Source organism: Lonchura striata, chromosome Z, assembly GCF_046129695.1.
Source record: "Lonchura striata isolate bLonStr1 chromosome Z, bLonStr1.mat, whole genome shotgun sequence".
Taxonomy (NCBI): Eukaryota; Metazoa; Chordata; class Aves; order Passeriformes; family Estrildidae; genus Lonchura; species Lonchura striata.
In genome coordinates, this window is record NC_134642.1 from 68,437,045 (window position 1) to 68,461,367 (window position 24,323).

The 24,323-nt window shown below is 37.6% G+C and overlaps 1 protein-coding gene across 1 annotated transcript in view; it reads right to left on the minus strand.

Moving 5' to 3' along the window:
* The window catches only part of LOC116184592 (uncharacterized), a 69,311-nt gene that overhangs the window by 33,252 nt on the left and 11,736 nt on the right, over positions 1 to 24,323 (minus strand). The window contains exon 4 of the mRNA XM_077790426.1: positions 9,065 to 9,201. Coding sequence (XP_077646552.1) covers positions 9,065 to 9,201 — 137 coding nt within the window. The remainder of the gene's footprint in view (positions 1 to 9,064; positions 9,202 to 24,323) is intronic.

Genomic DNA, 24,323 nt, shown 5'->3' on the forward strand with positions numbered 1-24,323 from the left:
AATATTTCTGATTCAATGGTAGAATGTGAATATATGTAAATTGTACATTATTAATGCAGGGTCTTGTGATCCTTCTGTGTTTCTCTTTCCAGTCATGGGATGAGAGGGTGATCACCATTACGAAATTAATAGTCACTGTGGTATCAGATAGAGCTGGAATTTTTCATACATGACAATCAGTGTGAATAGCATAGTCTTATAACCATAATAAGAAAGGAACATTATTTTCTTATTGGGTAAAATTATATACAGATAAGAATAAGGCAAGATCACCCAGTTCTTAGGATGTATTTAAATATAATTCAGTGCTTCATATAGCTTAAGTTATCATCTTAAAAATTTTTGTTGTCTTTTTGTCCATTCAATTTTTCAAAAGCTAAATTTAAAAAAAATATAGTTGGACATTTGTGAGTTGCTTGCAACTCTCTCTAAACATTCAGTGAGTTACTAGTGGTAATTTATTACCCTAGAAAGCCAGAAACTCAATAATTTGTGATATGTAGCCTTTTTTGTAGGTTGTTCTGATGGAGGAGTACTTTCCATAATGCACAACACACAAACAAGCCCTAGCACAACTTATTTTAGGTCAATACTTTAATACCTTTTTACTGATACCAAATTTGAGCTAAGAAAAAATCTGCTAGTATAGGGAAAGGTTGTAATGGTTTAATCTAGAAAAATATTTTTGCTTGCTTCAGATACAGTTCTTTCAAAAGACATTAATTATATAGTCCTGTTCCCCCGCCCCACCCCCTTCAAAGAGACAAATTATAGAGTCAATTAATCAAAGCAGAAGTTGTAATCACTGACATATTTTTCTGTCAGCCTTGTTGATGTCACCAGATGTGTAGAATGCCAACCACCAGCTGAGCCTCAGGGCAGGTTAAAGAGGAGAAGTTTACTCTAAATTCTGTGTGGTGTATGGTGCTGGTTGGTGAAGTGATCAACTGGTCTGTGTGATGCAATCACACAATAGACTTTCAGATAAAGGCTAATCTTTCTTGTAAGAAAAGCATCATTTTGGCAACACAGCTTGAGTATTTATTTACTTTAAATACTTTGAGTATTTATTTATTTACCATAAGCTTTTTGGTAGCATGTTGATATGAGGTATTTATGACCTTAGAAGCTTGAGACAAAGGGCGTGATGCCCAATGAAGAAATTTACAAATTTTACTTTAAAATCCTTCCCAACTTGCATCAAATCAAATTTGCACTTGTCAGTATCAGGGCCACAGTTTTGCCCAGTTTTGCCATAATTGACCATTGCAGTGTTGTATAACTTGATGTGTAGAAATAGTCAGGTTTTCACTCCATAATGCATATGCATGTGGCAAAAGTAAATTTAAACATACATTATTAACCTTTGACAACAAGCTAGATGCACAAAAGAACTTAGAAGGAATCCTAGTGAGTATAGTATCTCTCTTGAGACAAATCTTAGTATATCAAGTCCAGCCTAATATCTCTCCTTAGAGTTCTTAGTACTCCAGCCTAATTCTTTGACAGTACATTTTTAAGGCTTTTCAGAAACACAGGATGAAGCTGATATCTGCAGCCTAGACCTTGTGCTGTGTCTCTCAGCTACTGTTGTAACTGAAGTTATATCACAGCCTTTTGAAACTTCATGTCTTTTGAGAAATGCATGAGTACTACCAGGTACTGAAATTTTAGCTCTGGAGACATTTAATCAGTTGCGTACACTTATACATTTTATAAAATATTATAAGACTTTCTTTTTATTTAGTAGGAACTTCAGTTTTTTACTGTTCATTTAAATATCTAGATGTAAAAGATGTTTGGGATTCAACTCACCCAAATTTCACTGTCTAAAATGTAGTTTCTGTCATCTAGAAATATTTGTTTACCTTCATGGATATTAAAGGTTGGTGTCTTCATTTCAGTTTGCATAACCAACAAACTCCTTATTCTTTAAAAGAGATTCTCATGCTGGACAGGACAATTGCAGTGTGTTGTAGGTGTCTTGCTTTCTCTCCTTTTTTTTAACTGTTAACCTTTTTCAAAGTTTGCAGTTGTAAACAGTTTAGAACTAGACAGCAGTTTGAGAAATACAAGGCGAGGGATGGCCTAACTTCTATGCTGTGTTCTGCTTCATGTAGGAAATCGGGCTTCAAGGGTCACCATGAAACACAGATCCTTTTTAAGCTTCCATCCTTGTGCGAGAAAGTGATATTAAGTCTGGCATATAAGTCCACATCCTAATTATGTGATCAGTATGGGAAGAGGACTACTGCTTTGTTGCTGTATTCTCTCATTATCTTCAGAACCACTTTGGAAATCAAAGTGACCAAGTTTCATCTGTTATTTAAGATTTCTTTATTCCAGACATTTGTGTCTGCTTGAATAAATCAAAAAAGTTGTTGCCACCACATAGGAGCCACACCTTAGGCTCTATAGCTCCAATATAAAGATTGAAAAAAAATTCACTTTTTCCAGGCAGAAAAGAAATTTCAAGTCATTCATAAAAGAGCTGTCTGCTACAAAGTACTCAGTTTAAGATGTCTTCCATAATTTTTGCTTGTGAATGTCTCAGAAGCAGAACCAGATTTTCAGAAAAAGTCTAGAGGGATAAAAAAATAAATAAAGTAACCTACTTTTAAAGCATCTTGGGCAATCCTTAGCCCTGATTCCTGCCTCTGTTCTGCAGCAATTCAGATCTATACATATCTCACTCAAGCTGACATCCAAGCCCATCTCTACCAAAAAGTTTTGTGTTGTCTTCTGCACTGATGGAGTTTTATTAGTGACTCAGAGATTAGGGTTGATCCTCTGATGTTTTGGGTGAATGTCTAAAATAACAAAACTTGGCATTGGTATTTCTTTTATGAAAAAACTGGCATTGATATTTCTAAGCCATCCCACCCAGATATGTTTTTCTCTTACTTTCTGTCCCAGCTCAAAAAAAATATACTCTCAGAGAAATTAAACATCTCCAGGACAAAGACAGATATGACACATATAAAGATTATATGCTTGGGTCCAGAACTGCTCATGGACCCATTCACAAGTGTTATGCTCATAGTAAAATTAGCAAATTGTTTTGGTGGGGAAGTACTTGTTCCTACTGAGGCAAAATTTCCTGAAATGTTAGTACAGGAGACACCTAAATGGTTGTATACACTTATACGTACATTAATGAAGGATGATAGATAAGAGCCAGGCTGAAAATCAGTGGCAGCGTTCAAATGATATATCTCACAGTAACATTGGCCACCTCCACCAGCAGGAGACAAGGAGGGAGATTCACCCCAGATGATTACCTAGGGTAAATCTCACTGCTTTGAGGGAAAGGAAGAAAAGGGTAAAGGTTCTTTATCCACAGTCCCACAGCTTTTCTTTCAGTGACAGCTGCGGGAAACTGGCAACTGTTCTATTAAAATTTACAAAGGCCTATATCCACAGCATAGACATATCTAACTGTATGCATGAGAAGCTCTCTCTTGCTCATTTCAGACTTTATTTTAAATATTCAGATAGGAAAACACAAGGAAGGATTGAGCTTAAGTAGCTAAAATATTATAAAAATATCAGGATGTTGTTCTGAAACTTTCTGACTTCCCCATTATGGTAAATTGTATCTTATATGGGTTTGGGTTTTTTTCCTTTTTTCTCAGATTATTCAGTGTAGCACTTCTATTGGCACACACCAACACCTTTAAAACAAAGGTGGCTCATGGTTGCACTATTGCTTATTGTAGGAGAAACTTGTTAATGCCTTTATTTGTAAAGTTCAGGCCACAGGATTAGTGTGCACCTGTTTGTACAAAATGTCAGTATCTGTCTACAATAGCTTGTATTTCACACACTAGAAAACAGCACAAATCTAGGCTCAGTAACAACAACTACAACAGAAATAAGTTAATTTTGGAAGTTATAGTAAAAAAGGGCAGTCCCAGCTGGGAAGAAATTATGATGTCTGGCTCCAGATCAGAAGGCTAAAGGATAGCTTTATTAAAATTATACTATATTACATTAATATACTATTTAAATAGAGACTATCCTATTCTACATACATACTTCTTACTTCCCTATCAACTAACTAACTCGTGACTTCTCTGCTGAGAGTCCGAGTACTGAGAGCTGGATTGGTCACTGAACACAAACAACCTTCACCAGAATCCAATCAAGCAATCACTTCAGGTAAACAATCTCCATACCACACTCCACATGGAGAAAATAAAGGAGCAGAGATAAAGATTGTTTTCTCTTCTCCTCTCTGTGCTTTTCCTGAGAGACAGAATTATGTGAATGCCACAGGAACTAATCTGAGAATTTTGAACTTAGTTTTTTCCTTCACTTTATTCTACCCTACTCATCCACATCACAACCCTGCTAACTCTAAGGGGATTCCATCAGAGGTGAAATCAACTTGCACACGGTTTTCCAAGCCAGAACTGTGCTTGCCCCTGACAGAAGTAAGGCTGACACAAGCTCAGTGCACCAGCACACTCTGTATTCATCAGCAAAGATCCAAGCACTTTTTAAAGCTTTATTTGTGGGAAAGCGATCATTCTTCACAACAGCACTTCTTACCTACAAGGTTAAGCACTAGGTGAGTTTCACTTCTTAGGTGAGATGCTCAGTCTTCCAAAATGCTTTTTTGCTTTCTTTGACTTTGTTTCCCCCAGCTTCAGATTTGTTCAGTGAAATTAAGGGACAGAGATCTGAAATTGAGTAATTGCTTTTTAGGTCCTCGCTAACTCTTTCATATGCTGTGCAGCTGCTGATGTATGTTTGTACTAGCACTGTGGAATGGAGTCTTGGGAATAAGGAATCTGATTTCAGAGAAACTAGACCCAGCTTCAAACACGTGAGTAACTGTCCCCAGCTGATAGAACTTTTAGTGAAGGAAAACAATGATGAAGAAGTACACCAGCAATATCTTATATTACTCCTCTGCAATGCTTTTCAAAACTTTGTTCTCATTTATCGACTCAGGCATTCTGTTTCTAGAATCTCCCTTTTGTTGATTTTACCTTTTCTGTTAGTTTAGGGGCGTGATTGTAGATTTCAGTGTGAGACCATATTACATCTAAGCACATTATATTCACTTTTATAGCAGGGGAGAGGAGGAGGCAGGATGAGGATAAAAACCTCTTGTAATTAAAAAAATACTTGCTGTCCTATGCAGAATGGGAAACCTATTTGAGATCTAATAGGAAAAATATAATTAATAGAGTTTAAAAGGTTATTATCCTCTAATTATGAGGTAGCCCATAGTTTTTTCACTGATGTATTTATGTAATACAGTTAATCTAGTTTGGCCATGTTTGGCCAAACAGCTGGCTGAAAGAAAACCTTAGGCCACTAAAATACATGCTCAAAAATTCAAGAAAAGACTGAAAATAGCAAAGTGCAAGAGGTTATAATGGAAACTTATGTGCTTCAGAATATACTTTTTCAAACAAAGAGGAAAAGAAGAAGTCCACCTTACATTCTACCTAATACCAGTTTCATTTTTTACTTTTAGAACCAGGTCCAGATTCTGACAGCTGTAGATCTAGACACTCCTGTGTGAAAATTCCAGGACTGAACTAAATCAATATACATACACCAGTGATGTCGTTCCAATTTACACCAGCTAAAGGTATCTATATGAACAGACCTCCCAATGCATGTTATTGACACATTATAAGGTTTCTGCCTTTCATATGCAGAAGAATTTTCTTTTTTCTCTGAACTTTCCAAGCACAATTTCCTGACACTAATAGGTTGGGAAGGTTTTGTGAAAGTTGTTCTATGAGCAGGAAGAGATCATCACCAGCTTGTTTGTTCTGAGTGTATGATGGATGAAATGTCAGAAATAATTCCACAGGGTACTGATGTCTAATTCCAGAGAACAAAAACCTGCATTTGAAATCCCTCTGCAGGTTTAATCTGCCCAAATGAATCCTTGTTGCAATATCATTTGTTACTTTTGCAAACAGTAATAAAGTAATGTGACAAATTATAAAACAAGAGTAAAGAGACCCTGGAATTATTAAATATCATTCACAACTGAATTTAACTGATACATTTATATTGATAGAAAGAGCTTTCTTTAGTCTTGGACACTTAAGGCAGTGAACACCTTTGGACTGCAAAAACTTCAGTAGTACCTGGGGACACAAGAACACTCAGGAATCCAGTGTTTGATGCTCAGCTCCTTCTGGTGGCTATAACTAGGGTGGGACTGTTTCTCTGGAATTGACAATGTGAAATAGTGAGTCTGGTAGCAAGGCAAGACCTTTCTATATTTTCATAACAATAAAACAATATATTCAGCAGCAAACAGAAAACCAGTTGGTCTTCTCACCTCTAGGGTCACATTAAGAGGCTAGAAGGGCAGCCTTCCTCAGGAATGGGAAAATTTAGATGGCTCAAGAGACCAGCAAAAAAGAGATCAGAGGGGAAAAGACTATATAAATTCAAATGAAATTCTGATTTGACATTTACTACAGACAGTAAATAATTATTTACTTAATATAATGCAAGACTAAGTCTTCCCTTAACTTCTATGGCCTCCCAGACACTAAAACCAATTATAAAACCTTGACAGTTATTTTAAGATCTGCCTGTACTTATTAATTTCTAAATATCTAAGTCCAGAAAGAGGAGGAAGAATACCCCAACCCTGAAATGTTCTCTGATTTTCCAAGCATCATTGTGCACCTAAAAACAGAGTGCAGGGGAAAGGCTTATCCTCAGCCTGTATGAAATGACACACAGGGAATTTGATAGCTGTCCATATCTCCCACTGCATTATTGGTATTGGAAGCTATTCTGCAAAGACCTTTGTTGTCAGCTCACTCCTGTTGCAAGTAGGAGTACACCTATAATAGAAAATTATGTTTCCACTGTTGTGGATTTCCTCTTACAACATTTCATTCCTAGCTGTGTGGTCAGATTATGCTTCTCCCTTTATTTACCAGAGCTGAATTTTAGTTATAAGGTAAAAATGCTAATATAAGAAGTATAAGTATCACACAAATTTGTAAAATCACTGTTCCATCTGAGCAATAAAACAGCTGCTCCCCTGGAACAGAAATAATGCAGAGGAGTGTATTGTAATTTAGCTGACTTCTTTTACTGTTTGGGGTTTTTTTCTGTAAGGAAGATAAGTACAGACCTGGATAAAATGAGGAGTGCTTCACAAGGTCCTTGACTAGACAGAGGTACATAGGATTCACTTGGTATAAAGATGTAAGCTATTCTTTAAAAGGGTTTGAGATAATATTCTACCTATTGTACTTTATGGATATTTTCATTATGCATATACTTGTGTAATCCTTTTTGGATCCTACTAATCTCTTGGCCTAAGTTACACCTAGTAGTAATTAGTTCAACAGGTTAATTGCAGTTTTTGTTTGGAAAAAAAAAAGAGAGAGAGAAGGAAAATTAAAACTTCCTTTGATTATATTTTTTTCTCCTTACTACTTATTTTCTTGATTGGATAAACAAAGAACCTGTTTTACCTTCTCAGTACAATTCCTTATCTCAAATAGTGCTATTTTATATTCCTCTTACTCTTTTCTGTCAATTGAATATCTTCAATGTCTATTCAACAAAAACATGTGTGTTCCATACATTTTTTGCAAGGCACAGTTCATGTCATGTGGGTCAGCAGAAAACAGTGAAACCATGTCACTGTGTCATCCCAAGGCTGTGTATGCTTACACGAGGCAGTCTTTAAATAAACAGAAATTATCCTGGGAGCAGAGAGTGCAACTGAAAGGATTCCCTGACCCCTAAAGCCATGAGCTCCCTTTCATCTTCACTCACTGGTTTCTTGGTGAATACTGAATCCTCCCGTTGACTAGAGCCTTTTCTCTAAAGGGCAGGAAACAAGGGTCTGAGCAGCTCAAGGCAGAAGGGGAAATGGGACCCACGTGTCTCCTCTTCCTCTGTGACAGCTCTGACAATAGGGCTATTGCACTACAAGAAGAGGGCAGGCACTATCACTTTCTGCCCTCTTCCCAAAATATTTTAACAGAAAACAGTATTTCCCTTCTCAGTTTTATGAGAAACAAACAAACAAAAAACAGCTGAAAATATCTACACTCATGAGATTGTTTGTCTACTGAGTGAATAGATGCTTCTCTCTGCTGTTTTGAACAGGTTATGAAGGGCAGGGTAGGAAATGTGTAGTTTACTCAGCACTGTGGATTGCATGCTGGAGCCACCTGCATGGTATCAGCTTTGGATGCACTTCAGTCCAGGTCACCTTGGTGTCTTCAGAAGTCAGCAACCCAGAGCCTGCCTCTCTTACACAGTGGTGGGTTGATCTCTCTCCTTCACCAGCAGAAAAAGGACTCTGGACTGCCAAACATTTTGAAGGTTAAAATAGAGTAAAAACCAACTATTCTGTAGTTTTCAAGGCAGTAGGGCCAACTGAAGCTTCAAAATCAGACTTGAGACCCTAGCAAGGAAATACAGACCTGGCTTTACATTCTTGCATTATTGCTATGACACAATTTGGGAGCCACCAACATAGTTTTTAACCTGAGCCTCTTCAGCTCATACTAGAGCCTCTGTTGTTAGCTTTGCCTAATAGCAATGCACTTCAGCACAATGTTCATTTATAGTTGTAACTATTTTTAGTATTTCAAGACTTATTTCTAAACCTTATGGCAAAGTTTCTTTGTATCAGTGGATGGAGAAATATAGAACACATCATTCTTTGCTATTGAGGTCATCAGTCATGATAGTAATTTCACTAACATGAAAAAGTGACAGAAACTTCCCAAACCATATCAAAACACTGCCACATCAAGCATGATTTGGATGACCCAAAGTAGTTCCCAAAACAGTGAGTTATTCCTCACAAGAATAGGTCTACAAATACCAAGAGAATTGGATTCAATTGAGTAGTTATTCAGCTTTGTTGAGTTCTGCTGAACTCCAATTCCCTTTTCTAATTTTAACTGTGCTTTTAGCTAGATTTACTACATGTTTGAAAGAGTTTATCAGTCTGTGTCCTCACCTGATGGGAAAGACCAAGACTGTACTACAGTATGATTCCATTTGGAGGAACTATGCTGTGATACCTGAGGAGCAGGCTTACCTTTGTAAGTGCTATTGATAACACAGCTGGGTAAGGCTGGAGGCTGCAGACTGCTCCTCTTTTTCAGTCCAAAGACATGTCGGTCTTGGTCTCGGGCCTGTGTAAACGATCTGTGAATCATGATCTCTCTTGCTCTGCTTGAAAAGCAAAATAGTTTTCTGTTCAGTGAAGGATAATTTTAACAAATTCAGTATTTACACACTAAACATCTCAGTTACATATTCATATTTTTTTTAATTACCTTCTTCAACAAGGTGAAACCCCTTTTATGGTAATCACTATCAATAAGGCACACTATAAGAAAAGATAATAAGGGTTAGATAGTTTGTTCTCTACTTGCAGTGGGTTGTAAACTCTCACAGCTCCTAAGTCTTTAAAGTCCCTTGAAAATGCTGCACAGCTATCACTCTTCTCCCCACCTCATAAAGGCATATCCCTTAAGGCTTTAACTACAACCAGGTGAAGTTTTAAATGCCTCAAATGCCTTATTTGGCAGCCTAGACCTAGAAGCCTAGCTACATGGGCACTCTCACACCACAACCTGAATAAGTTCCTCCTGGGCTGGTAGCAGAAAATGATTCTCAAGCATGTCCCTTATGGGAAGGGAAGCACTATACTCTCTCAAGAGTGCAGCCAGCATGTGTGACAGAGACAGAAACAAACTTGTACAGCACTTGAATCACTGAATCCCACCCTTGCACTCAGGTCATAATTATTTTATGAAATTATAAAAATATCACTGAAGTTTTAGCTTGACAAGCTTTGCTACTTTCTGATGGTCCATATTTGTAAATTACACCGTAAGTACTGCAATCGTTATTTGTAAAGTTTACAAGGACATTATCTTTAATTTTGTCATAACTACCCACAAATCTCAACTAGCCTGCATAACATTATCTACTTCAGAATGCTTTCTAATGGAACATGTGTGCCAGAGAGGAAAATGCTCCTATAGCAGCAGAGAGCTGTGGGGTTTTTGTGAAGAAGACCACGACTGCAAATTAATCCTGTGAGTACTCCTAATATAACATACAGATCCAGGAGAACAAATAAATCTCTTTTAGCTGATAAGCACTGCATTAAAGATCTTGACTCTGGCAGCTGTCAGTGCCCCTTTCTGCTGATAACCACAAAGGACCAAGCCAGGCAGGGAACATGTGGGCATCTTGAAGGAGGGATAACCACCTGCCCCTAGTTTCACATGGAGCAGCTGGGCTGTTCCAGTCATCCTTGGGAAGTGTTCTATCTCTCCAAGGGATTGTTAATGAGGCATTTCAGATTCTTTAAGACCCACAAAGTCAAAATGTGCTGTCCAGTTATCCCACTAAAGGCATAGCCTAGCTTGACCCAAAAACTGGAGTCAAATCCTTTCATGATCTGACCCTGATATATTTCATTTCTTTGCACTAAAAAATGAACTAGAAAGAGATGCAAATTTTTATGGCACTAAGCATTTCTTTCTTTTTTTTTCCATGTCTTACTACTCAATACAAGCACAACATATGCTGTTAGATGGGCCCATTAATTGCAGTATCTCACCAGACCTTTAAAATGAAAGCTACTGCCTCTGGTGGTTTACATGGAACAGAGATATACAACCTCCTAAAATATCTGTAGTAGCCCCAAGTTAAGAGCCAGTATTTTTAAAATCCTTTTAGTTATATTAATACTCCCTTTTTTTTCTGGAATGTAGTTTGCCAATATAATTTGCAATTATTACTTTGCATAATAAATTCATGATTTTGAGCTTCTGACTCTGAAAAGCAAATCACTCTGAATATATTATCCATGGGAAATGAATTTGTTTGTGCATTTCACCCAGATATATACACAAAATATTCCCTGTCCTGGGGTAGAAGAGAAAGGTGGGATAGATTTTTATAAAAGGAGGATTGAGACAATTTTTACTAATAAAATCCTACCTAAGCAAAACTCTTATAGCAAAAAATCTCCTGGCAGAAGGCCTGTCAGTGGGCTGTGTCCAAGACCTTAGTCTGAACAGCAGCCAGGGACATTGCAGAACAAGCCCAGCATGGCTTATCAACTTTCTCCTCCAACTCCTCGCCCCACTCAGCCAGCTTAGGACCTTGTGCCAGAGTGCTTCCCCAGCCTCTTACAAATACCTTGTTTACTCCTCTGGAATGCTTTGAAGAATGCATCTAGGCTGCCTAACCCCATCCAAACACTTTTCCTGAAGGGAAGTAAAGAGCAAGGACAATTAACAGTAGCACCATGCTGCTACATTGTCAGTCCACGCTTAATTCACTGCCTACCATAAACACTGTCTTGAGTTTTAGTGTGTTAAAGCATATGCACTCATTAGCTATGTGCAACATAACAATGGATGTGGACTTTTTCTGTTTGCCTCAGTCCCATGAGTTAATTCCAGTAGCTGTGCTTTCCTTTATTTTTCCCAATGTTCAAAACTGTGCTGTCAGCTTCATGCAATTCTTTTCCTTGTTAGCTCAGTTCCCAGGCTGAAAATTTTTATCTGCTATAATTTTCATTTAGGCTAACAACTTACTTGTTGGGCTGCTCATTTGCATAAATAGCCATGAGGGTTTGCTGAGAATGTTAGCCAGGAGGCAGTTTCTTGATAGTGTTTTGCTGCTGCAGTTTCAGAAAAAGAATATTATAATAATTAGAAACAGTGAGCCAGTGTGCATGCTTTCGAGGTCAGACACAATTTCTTTCATGTTAACATGAAACCACATGATGAATTTTATGGTGTATTGATGTGTTCTGAGAGTCATATCCTGCACTGATTTGCAGGTCATGTTATTTCATTTACTTAACTGCTATTGCGTGGAGTGAAAATGGGTGAAGAATTTTACCTTTTTATCTCTGTAAGTGTTTCTCAAGCAGCCTTAGAAATCCTCCCTATTTCTTTTATAATTCCATCAGTTATTAAATGTTCATATTTGGAGGTATAATCTGACTTGGTAAAATTATTCATGTGTCTTTTACTCCCATTGATACTTTTGGCATGGCAAACAGGCAGATCTGAGTACAACAATAAGATATCGAGCTGCACACAATGTTCATTTGCCTCTGTGCAGACCAATGACTGCATGTGAATATAGTATTCAGTAGTGCATGAGGAAATGTTTTTATTAGGCTTTTTTAATTCTTTTGCAAGGCACAAAGGACTATAGTAACTTTTTCTCTTTTTTTTTTCCTTAAGAAATAAGTCTGCCGCTTCCATATACGATATTAAAACTCTGCTGCTCCCATATCTTTCATTTATGTAGTCAATGCTGAGATCTCAGCCAAGGGCACAGCCTAGGCATTTGCATGTCAAGATGAAAATAATCCATTTTGATCCTCTATAGAAAAGGAGGAATAGAGGAAGAATAAAAATAGAGGAAGAAGCTCAGAAAACATTACCCATCTCTCTCTGCCATGGGAATAGCATACCAGAGAAGGGTGTGATACTTGCAGTGCCTGTCTGAAATGCTGGGAACCACACAAAGAGGAATTCAAGCACAACAGAAGTTATCCTGATGAAAACTGCATCTGTGCTGATCAGAAGAGGAAAAAAAAAAAAGACAAAAAAAGGACTACAGAAATAAAGGCTGACTTCTTCCCATCTAGTGGTAGCACTTAAATCAGATGTCTAAAATATAGATGTTTTGACCATAGTTGTTCAGTGGAGAGAGAGAGGACCAAGGTATTGCATCAAATTAAAATTAAGATGGATTAAGCAGATACTAAAAATATTAAATGTTGTGTCGATTTGCAGCTAGGTATGCACTGTTGTGCTTGGCCAACAGATCTGTGTTTTTAGAATATATTATGTAGCTGACACAGATCTGGCTGGGCACTGTGATGCTCAAATCAAGCAGTGTGTGCCTATCTGCCATAATACCTCCTTTTATTCAGGAGACAGATCAATTCATCAATTCAGAAAGCCTTTATACAGTGGAAAGGACCACGGCTCTCTCTGTAGTTCTGCAGAGGCACAGGCAGCCAGCTTGCATCGTGCATGTGTGGCAGGCTGGGCTTCTCCCAGGAGCTGCATTGATGGTAGGCTGTGGAGCACATGCCTTTTCACCATCCCTATGCTCACCTCTAGATATCATTTTCCTATGACTATGGAATAGCAAGAGTAACTTAATCTAAATACAGTAGTTACTTTATTGCAGCCTTTGGCTGAACCAGCGTGAAAGGACAATACCATTCTGAACCCACATCTCTGAGCAAGTTTACCCAGGGCTCCCCTCAAGACTCAACACCCACTCTAGATTCTGCAGCCATTAACTGATGTTAGCTTAAAAGTCCTTGTAAGTGATAGGCACAGGTTGTGAAGTCCAAACACATACCAAGATTAATTAACAGGAACCCAGAGAGTAAAGCTGCAAAAAGAAAAATACTGATGAGATAAATAAACAGTCTTTTTGTACTGCCCTACCTTTCCTTAGACCATCAGTCTTTAGAGATGATGCCATTCTATGCTTGCACATCTGCAAACACCAACAGTCACAATTTTATAAAATGCTCCCACACAGCTTATTCCCACACAAACATTCAGCTTGCATTACAGTGTGCTGCTTTCACTTTCTCAGATCCTGAGGAAATTAAAAGGCCCTTTGGACTGAAAAGCAAGAAAAATTAAGAAAAGTCCTGGAATTTTGAAAAGCAAGTAATATGAAACTGTGGAAAATCATTTGCAAGAGATCCATAGACTTAGGGAGAAATCTGTTACAGACTAAGTTTTATTTGGGTAGCAACACTGATGAACAGATATTGGGATTTGTGTTTTTCATTATTCTTTGGTTGTAATCCCGATTTTAAATGTGCCCTTTATTTAATGCTAGAACCTTCAGATCCAGCATACCCAGTCTGTAAGATTGAAATGTGGGAGCCAGGAAAATAGTATACTCTCTATCTCTCTTTTTTGCCCTTGTTAATCCTCCTCGGGATTTCCTTCTATCAAACTTTCATTTTTTTCTCTTACTCTTTTCCAAAGCAGAACTGTTCCCATGCTCTTCTTCCTCAGCTCACCTAAGAGTTATCCAGGGCCCTTGTTAAGGCTGAGATCTTCCCTGCAGCAAATTCCTTTTTAACTCTCCTGTATACTGGGTGGGAGGCAGAGATTCAAAATCTGCAAAAATAATATGTGCTAAAATTTGCGGAAGGAATAAAATTAATGCATATGCCATGGCACTACCCTGTACTACTTCCCATCTGGGAGGAAAGAAACAGGCATTTCAGCTTAATAATATGCATGGTTTTCCCATTAGATTCTAGAGTCTCTTAATGTAGATACACATCATTTTTTGGATATCAACAAACCACTTGAAGTATTATTTATACTCAAGGCTAGAATGACTGCCATGAGAATAATTGTGTAAAAGCTCGAATAGGAAAACAAAATTAACATTGCTGAATGGTATTCAGGCCTCAGTGATTTGGCAAACTTAGAAAAGTTCACATGTCAGTTAAATGACAGATATGAGCCATTGCAAAAAATATAGTGGTATTTCTTGAAAATATCTGATAGAGTAAAGGTTAATGTTATTAACATTCTGCTTGGTATGTAGTTGGTGTGAATGCAATATGTTCTTTTTTATTTCTGTTTTCAAATATCAATGATGACTTTATTTTTTTTTAGTAGTGTTTAAGGATGCACTGTTTGTTTGTTTGTTTGTTTCTTTAAATAATTAAAGCTGTTAATTAAAGTTTGAAAGAAAGAGGTACATATTAAATCTCAACCAACATTACTAAGCCTGCAATACTAATGTCTCCATCAGTCATTACAGTATTTTATTATTCTTGGTTAAATTCAAATTCATTTTGTGCTTTTCTCTTTGGGGTTCAAGAGCTGATGTTTTGTAATCAGTCTTTCCCCAGCTTCATTGGGACATATGATGGTTTAGATTTCTCTTTATGCCCTGAATCAGTATAAAATTTTTGAAACATGCCAAAGAAGGAGGCAGCACATACTGAGTGTAAGGAACCCATGTGCAAGCAAGAGATATGTGATAGCCAATCTGATATTGGTCATATGAGTTAGCCTGTCCTTAACAGGCTACCTGTGTCAATCTTTTAAACAAAGGCATATTGCCTCCATCATCCCTTACTGGTAACTTAAGTTCTGCATCTTGCTTTTCATTTGCTTTTCTGTCGTCCTTCTCCCAAGTCTGTTTCATGAGTATTGGTTTCCTCTCACATCCCCAGAAGGAAACTGCAAAGGGTGCTGTAATTTTCATAAGTACAGATGATTCCAGAAGTTCTCCCAGCATGTGTGTGTCTCTGATTACTCATTTACTCTCTGGTTAATGTTGAAGGAGCACAGGTAAAAAAATCTTGCCTTTTCCAGATAGGTTGGAGCTATGTTCAAGTGGAGAGGTGTGAACATTGCATATAAAGTCCTCTGAATGGTGAGAATCTGGGAGAGGGCCACCAAGAAGAGCATGGTAACGAGAAAAGTGGCATTTAACTACCAACTAGTATTTCAGAGCAATAAGTAAAATAGCCTGGTAAAAATTCATGCTGTGCTGACAAATAGTAGTTACAAACAAATGTCAGATCAGGACAACAGTGGCCCACATTTGAGATATTAAATGAAAGGCAACAAAGTCACTGCCACTCCATGCACCACTTTGGACAGTGATCCCAACCCAGGCATGCTGGAGGTTGATCTGCTGTGCTTCTGCACATTAGTGGATGCAGAGCTGCCAGGTGTGACAACTTTTGAGCAGACTTTTCTGTGTCCATTCTTGTTGCATACCTTTGCCTGACAATGAGCAACGTGTATCCTGTTGATAACTAGCAGGCATTTTTTACCTTTCACATGACATCAGGCACCATTGCAAATCACTTTTGTGAAAAGCAGTACACATGGCCTAAAAGTAAGTGAATTTTCTACTCAAACCACTCATTCAGATTTTGACACCACCCCCCCACCTCCTCCATTCTGACCATTCTCGTAATCCACTTGATTTCAAAACTATGAAGACTTTGATTTCAGTCATTTTTCACCCTTTAAATCTCATTTCTTATCCCCTAACTCAATTAACACAGCTTAGTTAAAATTGTTGCAAACATCTTTTTTGGTATTATCCTCTTAATCATAATTTTAAAATTAATGGAATATATAATAATCTGTACTCATGATGTAATCAGAAATTTTTTATCCTATGAAAGCTATTTAATAATATTCTAAACTACTCATCATTTCATTAAGGTTATTAGAAGGCCAGAAATTAGATAGAAAGAAAGAAAGAAAGATGAATAAAGAAGAAATCTGAAGTCTGTAACCATTGTTTCTAAAACTAATCACCACATTACATTAAGGCCTTCCAAAACTAAAGTGGTAATACATCTTTTCTCCCAAAAGGTTTTGCTTTAGAGATGTGCTTTTATGTTTCAGAAGGGAAACAGAGGGGATTTAAGTCCTTGAAATTGTTTTACAAATAATGGTAATCCACTGAATATCAGCCTATCCCTTTACTGGAACTAAAATAAGCACACAAACATTGGGCTAACTTCCCTAAGAAACAGAAAAATCCTCTCCTCCCTGCAAAGCTGTGACCTGTGGTGGTGTTGTTGCACAGAAACCCATGTGGGAAGAGGCATTGTTTCAGCACATGTACCAGAGGATATGGTGTACCCTGTCCCTCAGACCCAACACTTTGTCATGTACCCCAGACAATATCACCACACTTGGGAGCTGCTTTTGCTGACTAGGACATAAGGATCCAGAGACCACCACACCCCAGAAAGCCAAACCAGCACTATGGGCTACATCTGCCATGCAGATGGAAGGTACGAATGCTCTTCATAGTGATTTTCTTGGACATTCACTCTCACAGATTTTGAGCAGTCTTTTTTTTTAATTTTGTTTTCCCTATAGTCATTTGAAGGTGAAATGCACCTCTCACTAAACCTATTCCAGGGGGATTTGTGATCTGATTGTGCATTTGTTCTACAAATGAGTCCTACCCTAGCCTGCCAGTCATTCCCTTTGCATAATTTCCACAAAAGCCTGAGGGACTTTTCATGAAAGAGGAATTGAGGGTCAAGTACACTTTAGAAGATATTCTTCTTTTTTTTTTTTTTTTTTTCCCTTTTTTGTGTTTCAAAGTAAACTTAAATATCTTTAAAACTGTTCCATATTCCCAAACTGAGATTAGAGCCAGGCACAAAAGAGCAAATTGTGGGCCAGGTTTTCAGTGTTTGAGGCTTGTTTTCAACAAGTAAAGGGACCACTTACTGCTCTTAGACTCAGCACCAAATTTCCACGGCTATCAGTATGCCTGGACTGAGGGTGTGAGGCTCCTAAAAGAATTTTAGCAAAGTCAAATATTCAAAAACTCTGTCATCGACCAGACTGCACTCTGAGAATAGCCAGAAGAAATTAAATTTCACACTGTAAAAATGTTAGCAACTACATTTCATTTTTGAAAAGCCAATTTATTTGTCCTGAAATAAGGAGTTGATTATATCTCTTATTACTGTTACAAGAGGTTGATATATCACAAAGTGGAAGAGTTACAACATGTACCAACTCTCAACCAGGAAAAATGAACCTGATTCATAATTCACTTTGAGAATGTCTAGTTAGTCAATCAAATGATTTGTAATCATAAAGGCTGCCAGGAATTGAATGAATAATGGACTGTACTAAAATCCTCAGATTTTCTAGTATTCTTATCTCATTATGTGACTTCTATTGCTATTTCTGATACTTATCTCTCTTTCAGCAGAATAAATTAAACTATTCATATATACTGAAAAGAATATATTTGACTATTTAATAAATAAATTGAATGACCACTCAACGTAACAACTGAATGTGAGGTTTTTCTCCACAGAAGCTAAATCCTTAGGAAGTGAAGCTTGAACAGAAAAAAAAGCTTTTCCCTTCCCCCTCTCCCCAGCAATTTTTCCTCTTGAAAGGATTTTTGGAGTAATCAATTCTACCATATATCATATTGTTACAGTACAATTTCTCAAGTTGTTTTATAACCATGGAAATTACATAATTCATCTAGTGTGGCTTTAGTGTGGCTTTTTTTAAAGAGCAACTGCTTTACCATCTTTCTGTGGCTGAGAAGCATCTTTTCATTGTATGATTATTTAATACAGAATGACATCCAAATGACATCTGTATTTTTACCACAGACCGTCAGAATCAGATAGATAGTTGTAGACAGAGATGGAAACAAGACACAGCCACCTTAAATATGAAACTGTGCTGAAGATGCAGTTTAATATGTGTTAATCATATTCAGAAGTGCAGTTTTTTAATATTTAGTTTCTCTTCCAGGCTTTTGCTGCAAAACTAAACTTCTGAGCCATGCAGCTAGAATTACTTAGGAAATCCCTTAATTGCAGTTTCTCTTACATTGAAATTTTAATTCCTTGTTTGCTGTACTATTCCTTGTTATCTCATGCATTTCTAAATATATGTTTTCAATATCCTGACAACTGAATCAAGCAATTTTTGAGTGATTGGTGCACCCATGCTGTGAGATGCTTTATTCTTGGCCTCTTTCCCTACCTAAAAGCAAGTCCATTGACAGACAATTGCCTCTTGTCAATTTGTACTGATATAAATTCTTTTTCATGTGAGAATTAATTGTTAAGTGATAAATTTTAATGTATTATATATTTTGATGTTATTTTAACCAGGAGGATTTTAAAAAATTTACTTTATTGATAATCTACATGAGAGACTTACACCTCCCTATGAACTCAAAGGTCATTTCTAAAAAAAAAAAAAAAAAACCAGAGAACATGGAGATGGCTTCATCAAGCAGTGAAATACAACTTATCCCACTCTAAAAAGTGGTAATGGAAAGAAACAGTTATTTCTGGAAGTTTTGATCAAGCTTAGAAATAAACTTGAGTTTAGAAAAACAGAATGTAATTAGCTAAAATTAGTTATAACCATGGTGCTGTTCCTATTGTTGTAGGCATTCCTATGTTATTTTATAATGATTGCAAGGGATCACTGCATGCATTTGAAACCTTCTCTAAAGCTGTTGTCATGCCTAATGGGCAGCATCAAATCAAATGTAAACTACTACTGAACCATGAGCAAAACTCATGTTTTGGGACATTTTTTTATTTCCAGTGAAACCATAGCATTCCAGTCTCTGGAAATGCTCACAGACCAGACAGGGTGCCATTGTGACAATGGATGAAGAAAGAAATTTGAAAACCAAAATGGCAACTTTGGAAAGATAATTTTGACTCAGTTAGAAAAGTTGAAAAACACCATAAAGTCTTGGGTAATTTTCTCTTTACTATCCAAATGTTAAGGAAAAACATGAAAATATTACTCAGAAGATAAAACACAGTTTTGATTGAGACGTGTCATAGTTAACTTTAATGTATTTTCTAACTGATAAAATAATTTCAAAAATTATTTACAATCCACAGATGATGAAGTGCACAAGGTCAAGGTATTGTTGGTGCAGTGTGCAGTGTGGACTAAACCTATGCATTTTTCCAACTAATGTCACTGTTAGTGTTTCTAGGTGAAGGAGTCCCAAAGCAGTTAGTCAAGAAAGTTCCTGTTGAGCTCTTTAAAAAGAACGTCTAACAAGGATAATTTTCTAGTCACAAGCTCATGAATATGTGTAATGGTTGGCATGTTAAAAATCAGTGAATTTTGGAATGAGAAAAATCATACTTCCCTTCTAGACCCATGATCTCTACCAATACACAATTATGATTTATTAGTGATGGTCTTCTTGATATAGTGGAATACAGTAGAGCTGAAAAGCTGATTAGAACCATAACTGCATTTTTTTTAACTTCCTTTAACATGGTATAAACTGAAAGAAGTTCTGGTGCAGCTAATTTTAATAGCTACATAAAGCACTAGAACTATCTAACATCCCACCATTTTCAATATGTTCCCTGTGATCTTAGTAATGAGGCGCTAGTGTGGTAAGCCACATACTTTTTACTCACTTGGAAAAAATGAATTATCAATACAGCAATGGCTGTAAAATACGAAGCAAGAAAGTTGTACTCATTCATTTGAAGTTTTAATTCACACTTTCTGTGGAAAAGCAGAAACTTGTTATTCATTGAATGCTAAGTTCTAACCAAATAGATTAAATTATGGTATTCTTTCCATGCTTCTGCAAACAGCAAAATTTTGATCTGCAATATAGCAACTCCTAATTCATGGAGGTGAATTTTACTGCTGCTGGTTTAAAGCTTCACAATAGGAGAGGTAAATGGGTAAGCAAGAGATCTACTCCCAAATGCTGTTCAGAAGTGCATGAGTGTTAACCATTTCTATGAATTTCTAGATGAATTTAAAACAAATACATTTAATGGAGGAAAAAATCAAATTACTTGCTGGGAAGAACATATTTCCAGAGAAAAAATGGTGTCCAGTTTTTGGGTACCTTGCGATACACTCGTATTTTTTTCTAACCCTTCACCTGGCTATTTGAGCTAAATGACTTAGAGTTGAGCTGATATCAGCAGAATTGATGCCCTGTAGTACCTAACTTCCAGCTTTCATGTACCCAGCAGTTCCCTACCTATGTTCACATACAGCCATGGATGCATGGCCTTCAGTAATGCAGGGGGAGAAAAGTTACTCCCGGCTGCTACAGGGAAAAAAATAATAGTTACTCCCTGCTACAAGGGAAAAAGTTATCAGAACTCTGGCTACAATTTTACCTTTCCATTCAAGATCTTTTATATTTTCCAGAAGTTGGGTCTTATAGTCTTATAGGGTCTTATAGTTGCCTTTACAAAATATATGGACCTGTCTCAGCAAGGCACAAATCCTCATTGTGTCAATCAGAGGGGATGTCTTTGTTTCTCTTCCTCACAGGTTTGTTTTTCTTTATATCTGATGATTCAGGCTGACCAAGGCCAATATTTGCATCTTGTAAAACTGCAGGGTTTCATCGCTACTAAGAGCAAGTCCAATACTCTTACAACTTGTGAGCCAGCGCACTTAATGCAATCAAAAATTACCTTGACTAAAAGATTCAATTCTAAAACAGCTGGTCTCACCTTTGTCATGAGTCCCCTATAAATATGAATTTTAAATGACAGATGAGACCTCAGGATTGCTCTAATAAAGTGTTTTGATGGGCCCTTAAAATGTCTGTTTTCAGAAATGCACTGAAATTGCAGTTGCTTCTGTAGAATTCAATGTTATAAGAGACTGACACAAAAATTGGATGTGATCAGAGGTAAATCCAGTGTTTGTATTTAACCCAGCAAACCCTAGGAAACAATCAGCTTGTGCTTTCTTAGCACAAAGATTTCATACTTTAATGAAAAGAAAGTTTGACAAACATGGTATTCATCACTACTTCTCCACTTTTTCTTAGCTTACTCCACTTTTTCCTTAGCTTAGGTGTGAGGGAGAAAAGTCTTTGGGAGCAGTCTCTTCCAAACTAGCTAAATGGGAATATAGTATTATATACAATATATATATATATATATATATATATATATATATATATATATATATGTGCTATAGTGTGCATATATATATATAGTACATGTGCATATATATATAAGTACAGCAAATTAGAGTCCCAGAAGACCACAAAACCCCATGTGGGCAGAGTCCAAGCAAAACTCTACTTATGTGCAAATCCAGCATTGGCAGAGGTCTGTTATGTCCAAAGATGAGCCAGTCCTAGGGTCACATCTGAAAACCTGTGTGGTCTGTCTGCACCAGAACTGCAGGGTGAAGCATGCAGATTCCAGCACATCTGCCCTGTGAATGCCAGAAATGGCAACTGAGGTTTTTAAAAGAGCATCTTAGCAGATAGAGTGGGTGCATCATAGAGTGTCTTTTTCCCACTCTAGTCTGTTTTTCTCCCTGGTGGGGAGTCCTTCTTCATGCAAACTTCTCCCAATCAATAGAATGACAGCCCTAATGTATAGTTTAGTGTGTGTCATGGTCATACAGTTATCCCTTCAGTAGGCATTAATCCTACATTCAGAACTATGCAAGAGGTTAATGTTTGCTAATCTAACAGGCTCTGTTTCCAGCTCTGAAGGGATGAAAGGATGTGAGCTTGACTTAAGCATTTTAAATTTGGTCTGTGATGGATTCTGCCTGTTTTATTACAAACTGGAGGGATAGGGTTGGAAATCTGTCTCTGTTCCTAACTCAGACTTTACAAGCCAAGAATATTGTTATCATTATTAATCAAGAGCATAACTTTCCTTATTGCCTAGCAAAGGAGCAGAAGGATTCCCCTGTGTAAGCTGAAAAGGATTGGCAAGGAGAAAGGGGCAGAGGGAATGAGAGCATTAGCTTCCAAGCAAGACAAACGCTGCCCTGAGAGCCAAGCCTCCCTGGGGCTTGGCTATCCAAGCAGGAAGAATGTGAACTGTTGCATTTTGTGCCTTTATTTTCAAAGTTACTTGACAGTGAAAAACTATCAGGAGTGGGAATGCTCAGCAGAGAGGGTCTGTATTAAGTGAGAAAAGTGAGGGTCCCTGTTACACCACAGAAGCCTTTGAAGGAAAGTTTGCGGCATTCCCCAGGATATCAGCATTTCCCAGGCTGCCATGCATGGAGGCAGCCACCCTTGTCCTTCTGCAGGCTAACCCACACTGCAGTGTTTCCCCAGACAAAACAGGGATTTCAAGGAATTCCCAGGAGTGAAAACCTGAATTAACTCTTTATGACTACTTTTAAAGTTCCTTTGAAACCTGCCAGGTAAAGAAGGGTATGTTAGACTTGACAGACCACAGAGGGGTCTCATGCAAGAAAACACAAGAATATTACAGGCCGGGCAAAGCATATTTTCTTGTGGGATGACAAGGAAATCATGCTTTGACACTAGTACTGGTATTTGGATTTCACCTGAAATTACAGAAAATTTAAAAAGAACGTAGTAGGCTAACATCCTCTGAGAGAGCAGGGGAAAATAATAGCAGGGCTGTAACTTGAAAATTTCCCAGACTTGCTATCCAATACAATAAATTTACTGTCCCTTTGAAAGTAGCCATTGAGCTACACTCATAACAAGTCAGATACAGAGGTAAAATTAACATTTTTCTGCTCTCAATGATATCCAAAAGTGCTGGGTTTGTATAACACAGCTTTCCACAAGCCCAAGCAGTAAAGACAGTAATCTGTGGTAACATTACTTTTTACTATAGCACTAGGAACACCTAAAGTTTAACTTGTGAAGACTAAATCAATACAGTATTTAGAAAGCATTGTGGAAACAAACAGAAGAGCACAGCTGACCAACTCTGCTGCAGGTAAAGGAGGTCTGAAAAGAGCAGTGCTGTAGTCAGAGTAGCAGCAGCAGCAGATCTCGTTCTCTCCCCTCATGGTTCCACAATCTGCACTAAAAGGAGTGCCCAGCTCCCTTTTGTCACCACAGCCCAACACTTCAAGGCCTGATTTTTTTTATCAGATGATCCTGAAAACATGCAGATGAATTGATCTGGGAGATTGCAGACCCATCTACCCCCACAGACTAGCAACTCCAGGACCTGACATAAACTGCATTTTATTTCAATATCCCAGATAGGTAGATGGATAGAAAATAGATTAGATGTAGGTGGTCTGGTGATTTTAAGAAAGAATGAACCTTGAAGTTTATGCAATCCTCCTGTAATTCCTATCCCTGCTGTTTAGCATGAACAGAACATTTCTCTGTGACATCAAATGTTCACTGTTCACATCTAACTGCTTGTTGAAATTGCTCATGAGACTAAGCAACTCCCACCAGGACATGATAACCTTTTTTTTTAAAGGGAAGTGGTGAAAGGAGAGAAAATGGACTCACTTAAGGAATTAGTGGGTCTATAGCAAAAGGAAAAAACTTCTTTACAGCCTCCCTGGGACTTCAGGATTTTGTGTTTCTATTTTTACAAGAATGGGCTGATTTGTCTTAGGTTGTTACTGTCTATTACTGCTGAAGTCCTAGAGAAAGGTGGGAAGCAGAGAATTCTGGCAATCTGCCTAAAGAGAAATCAATGAAACAAATTAATCCTTCGCAGGCTTCAATGACACAGTAATCCATCACTCAGAGGTGCTTTTATACACAAAATCAGAGAGCAGAGGAAAGAGCCCTGGGGGACATCACAGACAACAACTTACAACAATACTGGGAAAATACTAAGGAATCAGTTTATTTAAAGAGGATAGATTTCAGCTGATTGCCTGTTTAGTTTTATAGATATTTTTCTTCATGCTGCTGCAAAGTGCAGACGCCAGGTGCACTGATCCTTACCCGCCTTTTCAGCTCCATTGGATACATGTGGGGCAGGGTCGGAGGGGGGGCTGAGGGCA